The following is an 11,007-nucleotide window of genomic DNA, read 5'->3' as shown; positions in this document are numbered from 1 at the left end:
GAAAGAAAGAAAGAAAGAAAGAAAGAAAGAAAGAAAATACAAAAGTTTAATTTTTTTGGAAAATGTAGCTGCTGCCCAAAAAAATCAACATTATTTGTAATCTAAGCTCATAAAAAATGCCTAACATTACATGAATATGGGGTGTCAGCTGTTGAATAAAATGTTAAAGTGGGGATATTATGTATTTTCCAGGCACATAGTTCAGTTGTATACCACAATCAAGTAACTGTTACCTTCATTTGTTATAAAACTGTTGTACATTGACCCTGTGACGTCACACTCTTTAGAAGGTGGCCCACTCTGCAATGATGGTTGTTAACACAACCTGTGTGTAAACAGCAACAGCTAGTCAGACAGGTGGTAGTCTAAAATCACTTTTATTTAGTTTATTATCTGTAAAAATGGTCATAGTGTGCTGCGTGATCGGCTGCACAAGACAAGAAAACAAACCAAATCTGACATTTATTGCATACCTTAGGATGAGGACAGAAGATGGCGATGGAGAGCAGCCATCAACTGTAAGAACTGGCAGCCCTTCGTATTCACAGACTTGCAGATAACATTTTTTACAAAGTAAGTAAATTAATGTTCAAAATGAACATTAATTGAAAATGCTTCGATAACTGTGATATGATTAAAAAAACTGATATATAGACCTCACACGAGTGCTCAGTGCTACTGATTTGTTTGCGCTAATCTATCTAAACACAGCACCAAAATGAGCTCAACAGCTGTGTGTGAAGATGAAATTGTTTATATGAAAGAAAAGACTAAATTCAGTGGCGTGGATGTGATTTGAGTTTTCAAGGTCTTTCAGTCTGCTGTAAAATGGGCTGGAGAATGGTGCCGACTCGCAGCAAGGGCTCATCAGGTCTTTTCCACCATCTGAARAAGTTCCACTTGATAGAACTTTTTGAGTGTATGAAAATGAAGCATGCTACAAGTTGAAGTCCTCTACCTAAAACATCCATGGTTAAACTGGTAAAAACAAATTGGGAAAACAATTCCAGTCACTCTATTCAGTACTCCACGTGATCAGGTGTCATAGTTGCAAAGGGTCAATATCAAAAATAAATTTGACTTAGCATCATTGCCTAATGATTTCAAGGTGTTTAGATATCTTGATGTTTGTTTTTGATACATATAGCATTTTCATAACAACTGAAGGTAACAGTTACTTGACCATGGTATAGAACTGAACTATGTGCCTGGTAAATACATACATTAATAACCCTCTTTAAGCCCGTCCGTCCATCCATTTTCTGCCCCTTATCTGGGGTCGGGTTGCGGGGGCAGCAGCCTAAGCAGAGAGACCCAGACTTCCCTCTCCCCAGCCACTTGGGCCAGCTCATCCAGGGGAATCCCAAGGTGTTCCCAGGCCAGCAGAGAAACATAGTCCCTCCAGCGTGTCCTGGGTCTTCTTAACCAGATGCCCAAGCACCTGAACTGCTTCCTCTCGACGTGGAGGAGCAGCGGCTCTACTCTGAGTCCCTACCATATGACTGAGCTTCTCACCCTATCTCTCTCTGAGCGAAAGCCCAGACATCCTGCGAAGGAAACTCATTTTGGCCGCTTATATCTGCGATCTCATTCTTTCGGTCACTACCCAAAGTTCGTGAACATAGATGAGGGTAGGAGCGTAGACCGACTGGTAAATCGAGAGCTTCGCCTTCTGGCTCAGCTCTTGCTTCACCACGACAGACCGGTACAGAGTCTGCATCACTGCAGATGCAGCACCAACCCGCCTGTTGATCTCCTGCTCCATTCTTCCCTCATTCGTGAACAAGACCCCGAGATACACTCCTCCACTTGAGGCAGGACCTCCTCCCCGACCCAGAGGTGGCACGCTACTGTTTTCCGGCTCAAGACCATGGTCTCGGATTTGGAGGCACTGATCCTTATCCCGGCCGCTTCACACTTGGCTGCGAACTGCTCCAGTGAGAGCTGGAGATCACGATCTGATAAAGCCAATAGGACCATATCATCCGCAAAAAGCAGAGATGTGATCCTAATGTCACCAAGAAGGATCCCCTCACCACCTTGGCTGCGCCTAGAAATTCTGTCCATAAAAGTTATGAACAGAATCGGTGACAAAGTGCAGCCTTGGAGGAGTCCAACTCTCACCGGAAATGAGTCCGACTTTCTACCGGCAATGTGGACCACGCTCTGGCACCGGTCGTACAGGGACCTAACAGCCCGTATCAATGGGCCTGGTATCCCATACTCCCGGAGTACCCCCCACAGGAGTCCCCGAGGGACACGGTCGAACGCCTTCTCCAACTCCACAAAACATATGTAGACTGGTTGAGCGAACTCCCATGCACCCTCCAGGAMCCTCCTGAGGTTGTAGAGCTAGTCACACTGCTCGTCCTGAATCCGAGATTCGACTATCTGAYRGACCCTCCTCTCCAGAACCTCCGAATAGACCTTACCAGGGAGGCTAGGAAGTGTGATMCCCCTATAGTTGGAACACACTCTGTGGTCCCCCTTTTTAAATAGGGGGACCACCATCCCGGTCTGCCAATCTAGGGAAACTGCCCCCRATGTCCATGCGATATTGTAGAGTCACGTCAACCAACAYAACCCCACAACATCCAGAGCCTTAAGGAACTCTGGGCGAATCTCATCCACCCCTGGCACCTTGCCATCGAGAAGATTTTTAACCACCTYGGTTACCTCGGCACCAGAGATTGGAGAGTCCGACCCAGGGTCCTCAGGCTCTGCTTCCTCATGGGAAGATGTGTCGGTAGGATTGAGGAGGTCTACAGAGTATTCCGTCCACCAACGCACAACGTCCCAAGTTGAGGTCAGCAGTGCACCATCCCCACCATAAATAGTGTTGGTGGCGAACCCCACCCCCCGCCCCCCCRAGACGCCGGATGGTGGACCAGAATTGCCTCAAAGCCATACGGAAGCCTTTTTCCATGGCCTCTCTGAACTTCTCCCATGCCYGAGTTTTTGCCTCAGCGACCACTCGAGCCGCAATCCGYTTGGACTGCCGATACCCATCAGCTGCCTTCAAGTCACCGCCGATGTCCACCAGCGGGTTCGAGGGTTGCCGCCATGACAGGCACCTACAGCCTTACGSCCACAGCTCAGGTAAGCTCAGGTAAGCTGCCTTGACAATGGAGGCATGGAACATGGCCCACTCGGACTCAGTGTCCCCCACCTCCCCCGGAACATGTTTGAAGTTCCCATAGAGGTGTGAGTTGAAGCTCAGTCTGACGGGAAACTCTGACAGACATTCCCAGTAGACCCTAACTATACATTTGGGTCTGCCAGGTCTGACCGTCATCCTCCCMCACCAACGGAGCCAACTCACCACCAGGTAGTGGTCAGCTGACAGCTCCACCCCTCTYTTCACCCGAGTGTCCAAAACATGCAGCCGCAGATCAGATGAAMCTGAAAGCAACTCAGTTAAAGAAGTGATCAACTCTTTAAGATTGTGATGCATAGAAAATGCTCTTTGAAACCTACATAAGTATACCAACTTAATTTTTTATCTTTTAATTACTGTTCTTGTTTTAGCTACTGCTTTGTAAGCAGCTTTTCCACTAAAACACATGCAGGCTTTGATTCTTACGTGGCATAGTTACATGAAATGCCACATGTAGCTCTGTGTTTGCTGTAGAAGCGGTTCTCTAGGTCCAGCTTGGTTTCTCCTATCAGATCATCGGTTCCTACCAGGTCCCAGTCATAAATTGACACGGTCAGAGTAGAATCCATAGGGAATGTGGCCTCCACATCAAAGGATCTGACAACATGAGAAATGTGCTTTGAATCATAACTACTTGAAAATGTGTAAGATTTTATTGATAGCAGGAGTGTTTTGTTGCTTACTTGCCAAACAAAGGGTTCAGCTGTTTTGAAATATAGTTCTCTTTATCTTTTATCTCTGTTTTTCCCAGTTTGATTGCAATGTAGGGGTCAGCTTTCCCATTTATGTCTGCTGGATGCAGATCTGTAGCCTATTTAACAGAAAGAAGAAACAAATTACAGTATAATCACACTGAAAATCCCTGTGAATATATACAATATATACAAGAATCATCACATCATAATACTATAAGGTGTGGGGCACAAAGCTTACCCTGATGACATAAATGCGGACAAGAACATTGATTGGGTCGTTGTTGGGAATGTTCTGAAACATTCCCATGTTGGAGTCGAAGTTTGTGTCTCTGGACATATCATCTGACACTTTGTACACACACATTGAGCCCTACATTGAAACAAATCAACATAAACATGGCACAAAATTACATAAAAGTGATATTGCTAAAACAATTAATAAATACAGTGTTATGAAAAAATATTCATTTATCTTAAACTTTCCCACTTCTTGTCATGTTACAACCATAAACGTGAGTCTTTTACTGGTAATTTTATGTGACAGACCAACACAAGTGGTGTGTGGAAGTAAACAGTGTGGCTCTGGATTTCAGTCTGCCAGAACTAATCCTTTTTAAAACTACCTTTTGATGCTGGTATCTTGAGGTTTGTCTATATCAACTTTGCACATCTAGAGATTTAAATTTTGTCCCTTTTTTGCAAAAACATTGACCTCAGTCATCCATCCATCCATCCATCCATCCATCCATCCATCCATCCATCCATCCTCTTCCGCTTGGTCCAGATTTGTGTCATGGGGGCAAAAGCTTGAGCGGGGAGGCCCAGACCTTTCTTTCCCCAGCCACCTCTTCCAGCTCTTCTGGGAGGATTCCAAGGCATTCCCAGGCCAAATAACAGTCAAAGTACCTTTATTAATCTCCCTTGGGAAAAATTTGGATGAAAGTGGGTCTGTTGCACAAAAAACATATTAGATATGAACAAAATTAACACATCACACATAAAAAACTCATAAATTATATTAAGAAAACCTGACATCCTACCACAGAGTTACCTACATAAATTCTGTCCCCTCTGTTTTTCCAGAGACATCTGCTCATTGCTGAGCTTCACTGATAGAAGGATGAATTTATTATTGTAACAATTGTGTTTACATAAAGGAAGTCTGTACTTTCTTCCTGAGTTCAGTAAAATATATTCTGAATGCAGAACATTAGAGGTGTCAGAAAAGACACTGCCTGTCTGAGGGCCATCTGCTCTAACAGGTCTTGTAAAGTTAAAGCTGCAGCTGTACCATTAATTTGTTGTCTTCAGCAGATTTAATATCTGAGCCTTTGATTTTATGGTCAGATTACAAAACCAACAGATAATGCCATATCTTAACACTGACTCAATTATAGTTCTGTAAAAAATCAGCGTAATATTCTTACAGACTCCAAACACTCTAAGTCGACGGAGAAAATTCAGACGCTGATGGATTTGGASACAAACACTTATCACTTTGTGTGCTAGGACAAGTCAATATGCGCTCCCAGATATTTTTACGACTGAACCTGTTTGATGTTTTGCATTGTGGAGAGGGGAGGCCAGCATCGGTGTGAGGAGAGGCCCGCTGCGTGGTGGTGGAGCTCGGGGTGGAGAGGAGAGGCTGGCATCGGTATGAGGAGAGACCCACAGCGTGGTGGTGGAGCTCGGGGTGGAGAGGAGAGGCTGGCATCGGTATGAGGAGAGACCCACAGCATGGTGGTGGAGCTCGCAGTGGAGAGGAGAGGCTGGCGTCGGTATGAGGAGAGACCCGCAGCGTGGTGGTGGAGCTCGGGGTGGAGAGGAGAGGCCCGCAGCGTGGTGGTGGAGAGGAGAGGCCCGCAGCGTGGTGGTGGAGCTCACGGTGTAGAGGAGAGGCCGGCGTCAGTACGAGGACAGACCCACAGCGTGGTGGTGGAGAGGAGAGGCCCGCAGCGTGGTGGTGGAGCTCACGGTGGAGAGGAGAGGCCAACATCAGCGTGAGGAGAGGCCCACAGCATGGTGGTAGAGAGGAGAGGCCTGGAAAGGAGCATCTAGCCGGTGCTGTTAGCCAGGAGGCGGTGGACAGTGGAGGAAAGAGGCTAGCTGGTAAGATAACCCAGAGGCTGGGATTATTAACATCAGGCCCAGGAGCAACTACCACCAGGCTCGTCTAGGTGAGCCATGCCGAGACGCGCCAGGCAGGGAAAAGGGTTAGACTCTTTGGAAAACAACTCGGACAATATGGAGGAAATCAAAAAGTCGCTGAAATTTATGASTGCTGAAATCTCAAAGCTGGCATCACAKCAACAACTTTTGATCGGTCTAGTCGAAGAAGTGAAGCTGCTGAAAGTTGCGATCACTGACAGAGACAAAAAAAATTACTGAACTAGAGAAAAGAATAGATGATCTGGAACAATACACACGAAGAGATGATTTGGTAATTACTGGACTTGAAATTAAACACAGATCCTATGCACAAGTTATAGCAAACACTAACACCACAGAGGATTCTTCACAAGAAGAACAGAAAACTCTGGAGCAACAAGTAGTGACTTTTTTTTACAAAACAAAGACATCCACATTCAACCTTAAGACATTTCCATTTGTCACACTCTACCTGCTAAATCCAAAAAATTCAAACCATCCATTGTTGTTCTGGTCCATATTGACATGACAGCATCACGCAGTTGTTGCAGATTTTTTCAGCTGCTCATCCATGATGTGAATCTCCCGTTCCACCACATCCCAAAGATGCTCTATTGGATTGAGATCTGGTGACTGTGGAGGTCATTCGAGTACAGTGAACTTATTGTTGTGTTAAAGAAACCAGTCTGAGATGATTCACTTTATGACATGGCGCATTGAGTTGCTGCCATGTGATTGGTCGATTCGACTTTTTTGTTAATGTGCAGTTGGACAGGTGTACCTAAAAAAAGTGGCCAGTGAGTGTATATCACATATTCTATTCAGCGTGTCCTGGTTCTTTCTCAAGGTCTCCTCTCAGTTGGACACACCTGAAACACCTCCCATGAGAGACGTTCAGGAGGCGTCCTTACTAGATGCCCGGACCACCACACCCGGACTAATTTCGATGTAGAGGAGCAGCGGCAGAGTTCCCCCAGATAACTGAACTTCTCACACTATCTCTAATGCTGCATTGACACCGAACGCGATTTCAGTGTCAAAATTGCGCCTGACACTTCAAGTCAGGCTCGAGTCAAAACTGCTCTTGAGGCACATGACGCGATCAAGCGCATCGAGAGTTTGTTCCCACCTTTGCTTTATTTACTGAGAGCATGAGAACTTTGTGCTCATCAGATAATTAATTCATAATTAATTCACCATATAATTCATAGACGTTTTCATCACCCAGTAGCTGTAAGCTGACAAGTCTCGCTTTCAGAACTATTTTTGTCCTGAGCTCAGTTTGATGAGCTGCTGACCCGAATCGGTGCCGATATCTCCTGCCAGGACACTGACTACAGGCACTCGTTTTTAGCTAAAGAGCTCCTGTCCATCTGTCTCAGGTTAGTGGACATCATTCAGGAAACTGTCCCATCAGAAAATGTGTGACTATGTCACAGAGTGGAGTCTCTCTGATTGGTTGATGCGCCGCGTCGAGCCGCAAAAGTTCAGATTTTCCAACTCCAGCGTTCAACGTGCTTGACACGCAAATCACGCCAGACGTGCCACAGCACTTCTGACGCTGCTTGCCGCGCATCCACCATAGACTTTGCATGTAAACCTGACACTCCTGATGCTCAAAACGCATTTGGTCTGAACGCAGCGTTATGCTGAACCCCTCCCTACAAAAGAAGCTTATTTCGGYTGCTTGTTTCTGGGATCTAGTTCTTTCTGTCATAATTTGCGCCTCATGACCAGCTTAGACCAGTACATAAAGAACTTTGCCTTATAACTCAGCTCTTTCTTCACCACGACCGACCAAAGCATTGATGATGTGAATTACCAAGAACTAGGCCCTAATTTGTCGCTCAGTCTCCCGTTCCTTTCTTTACCATCACTCAGATACTTAAACTTTTCCACTTGAGGCAGAGACTCCCCCTGACCTGGAGAGGGTATTTCACCCTTTTCTGGTTGAGAACCATGGCTGACTCTCTTTCCAGCAGCTTCTGCTTTGGTTATATAGGGACCAGGTCTCTGCAACACAGAGAGTCCATACTACTGCAACACCCCACCACCACCACCACCACCACCACAGAATGCCTATGAACATGGTCATAATCCTTTTTCAGGTCCACAAAACACATGTAGACCTGAGAGGCAAACTCCCACAACCCCCTTAGCAACTTTGCAAGGGTAACAATCTGGTCCACTGTTCCACAAGCAGGACGGAAGCCACACTGCACCTCTTGAATCCAAGGTTTGACATTTTATCAGAGCCTCTCTTTCAACACTCTGGAGAAAAATTTTTCTGAGAGGGTGAGAAGTGTGATCCTATGATAGTTGGTAAAATATAATTTAACAAAAGTATTAAAAATACATTGAAACATTTGTTAACCCTTGAGTATAGAGCTTGCTCTGTTCACATTTTTGCAGTTAAGTACTCAGCTGCATACATTATTTTACTTGTATATGTGATGTTCAAATTGACATGAGCGCAACAGGAAAGTGTAGCACACTTCTTCACTTCGAGTTATGTGTAGACATACGCAATGTGCAGCCTAACTTTTATTTGTAACCATCAATTTTATGAAGAGTGAAATTACAAGAGTCCTACACGCTTTACTCTCTTTTCTCCCCTGCCTCCTCATCGTGGTCTACAACTAACATTAGCACATGATGAACCTGAATGTTTGTTTTGGCAAATAAGTTTTATGCGGGATGCCCTTCCTGACAGAAGCAGCTGGGTGGTGCAAACTTATTTAGGCTTGGTACCACAGGATTACAAAGACCTGTGTCTGTCAGCCTGTCTGTTAGCTTACCACCATCAGTGTATGAATGTGTGACTGTAGTGTAAAGTGCTTTGGAGTCCTTGGACTTGCTATAAGTTTAGACCATTTACCATTTATGGGCCCTCTAGTGGCTGGTTTGAAATGATAGCTAAAGATTAAAATTAACAAGACGCTAGCTCAGGGATGGGCAGCACTCTGCATATTTTACATTTTTCCCTGTTTCAACACACCTGATTCAGTCATCATCTTCCAATTTCTGCAGAAGCCTGATAATCACCCATTCATTCAAATCAGGTGTGTTGGAGCAGAGAAACAAATAAAACATCCAGAACTGCAGCCCTTGAGGACCAGGATTGCACACCCTGGGCTAGCTAAACGTTAAAGTAGCATGAGGAAAGCAACAAAAGTCTAACAAAATGCTAAAAGTAGCTAATTCCACCTAAAAGCCAAAAGTATCAAAGACTAGTTTGTGGTTGTAAAGGGACAAAACATGAAAAAGTTCAAGAGGTATGAATCCTTTTTCAAGGTACTGTTCTGTTTATACTGTTTCCAATTACTTCATACTTCCTAAATATTAAATATATATATGTAAAAAAATAGTTTCTTACTTTAAACTTCCCAACAATCCTGTCCTCATCTGTAACATTTTGRTCATCATCATCACCGCCTTTTCCTCTGAACAGGTTAAAAGTGTGCAGCCAGTCCTCAAAGCCATCAAACTCACTTTCCAGCTCCTTTGGATACACCTTGTTTGAACACAGCAGAGCACATTTTAATAACCTCTTGGATCAAGAGTGCTCATCCACCTGGATGAAACCAACATGTTCAGCTGTTCTTTACCTTCAGCTCATCCAGCTTTGGCCTTTTCTTTTCAAATGGATCGACTGTCATTTTCTTCTTATCCTTCTTTCCTTTTCCTTTCTTGACGCTTTTTACATGAGAGTCTTCAGATTTGATGTCTGAGTACAGAGCAGTAAAAACAACAGCGACAGGGGAAATGGAGATAAAGGAATGTAGCAGAGCGTAAAACTTTATGGTGCATCAAAGTTCCATTCAATGGCAAAAATACTTGGGAAATATTGATATCTGAAAAACAACAAATCTGAAAGTCAAGTCTTGTCCATAAACACACATTTACTTACAGCATATAGTGGATAATATTGGTCCTACAGGACTTACAGTATTTGAAACTAGTTGTCTTTGAACAGCCATGTTGGAAAATAACAATTTAATAAAAGCTTAAGATTATTGGAAAGAATCACACCTCCTTTGACACCTTAGAATGTTAAACTAAGATAATGTCATGAGGAGGAACAGTCAAAACTGTTTTTGTCAAGCCTTGAAAAATGTACAGTCTTGTGCAATACTGTGTGATCATTTTAGAGCATGTGTTACTAGCTACTATTATACTAACCTTTAGTTCAGTTTGTAAATTTGATCAAGAYGTAGCCTCATGAAAACAGAGCTGACTCTAAAGGTTAAAACCAAAGCAAAGATGCTGTGCAAATTATAGCCCTCAATGTGTACTGTGAATTTCTCTCAGCTGCAGTACACCCACATCAAAATGAGCTCATTATCTGTAAGATTGGGTATAGTGGGCTGTGGCATCCATCTTGAATAGAGTTGACTCCAAATATTAGTGAGGTCCATTAATAATAAAAAATAAGTTGAGTAGTACTCAAGTATTTTTGTTGTGACATGTTGTTATACTAAATTTGAATGAACTAAGCTGGTTTTCAGTGAACTGGCATTTTTGCTGCAGTTCAGCCATTTATTTACATGACAACAATGATTTAAGTCTCTCACTGGAACTATTTGGAGAACCCACTAAATACTCTGCAGATGTGATACATGTGCACACAGGGGTCTGCTCTAACATCAATTACAATAGAGAAAAAAATGATTTTTGTGCTTCTAACTCATTTACATTACGTAGAAGCAAAATTAACAACATCCAAGGTCTGAAGGACCATTTTTGTATTCACCAGTTTGGACAAAACTGTCATCATGCTGACACTGCATGTGCTTTGCAGCTGAGCCCAGCATCAGGGTTGCCAGATAAACATAAAATATATTCCCCCCGTATTTCTGTGCACATATTGTATTTACCAAACACATCACATGCCTCATCTTACAACACCCTCACTTACATATAATCGTTTGGGTCAAAAGACAATCATTTTAAAGGGATCCCTGATTAGTTGTAACATTAGACTTTATTTGATAAACATTTATTTTA

The 11,007-nt window shown here is 43.6% G+C and overlaps 1 protein-coding gene across 1 annotated transcript in view; it reads right to left on the bottom strand.

Moving 5' to 3' along the window:
* The window catches only part of LOC106531053 (otoferlin), a 41,119-nt gene that overhangs the window by 9,499 nt on the left and 20,613 nt on the right, over positions 1-11,007 (bottom strand). Inside the window, exons 32-36 of the mRNA XM_014026815.1 lie at positions 9,609-9,727; positions 9,377-9,514; positions 4,091-4,222; positions 3,841-3,968; positions 3,584-3,754 (exon numbers count right to left, since the gene is read on the bottom strand). Coding sequence (XP_013882269.1) covers positions 3,584-3,754; positions 3,841-3,968; positions 4,091-4,222; positions 9,377-9,514; positions 9,609-9,727 — 688 coding nt within the window. The remainder of the gene's footprint in view (positions 1-3,583; positions 3,755-3,840; positions 3,969-4,090; positions 4,223-9,376; positions 9,515-9,608; positions 9,728-11,007) is intronic.

Source organism: Austrofundulus limnaeus, unplaced genomic scaffold (assembly GCF_001266775.1).
Source record: "Austrofundulus limnaeus strain Quisiro unplaced genomic scaffold, Austrofundulus_limnaeus-1.0 Scaffold592, whole genome shotgun sequence".
In the NCBI taxonomy this organism is placed as follows: domain Eukaryota; kingdom Metazoa; phylum Chordata; class Actinopteri; order Cyprinodontiformes; family Rivulidae; genus Austrofundulus; species Austrofundulus limnaeus.
The sequence above is the reverse complement of the archived record's forward strand: the minus strand, read 5'-3'. Positions and strand labels throughout refer to the sequence as shown.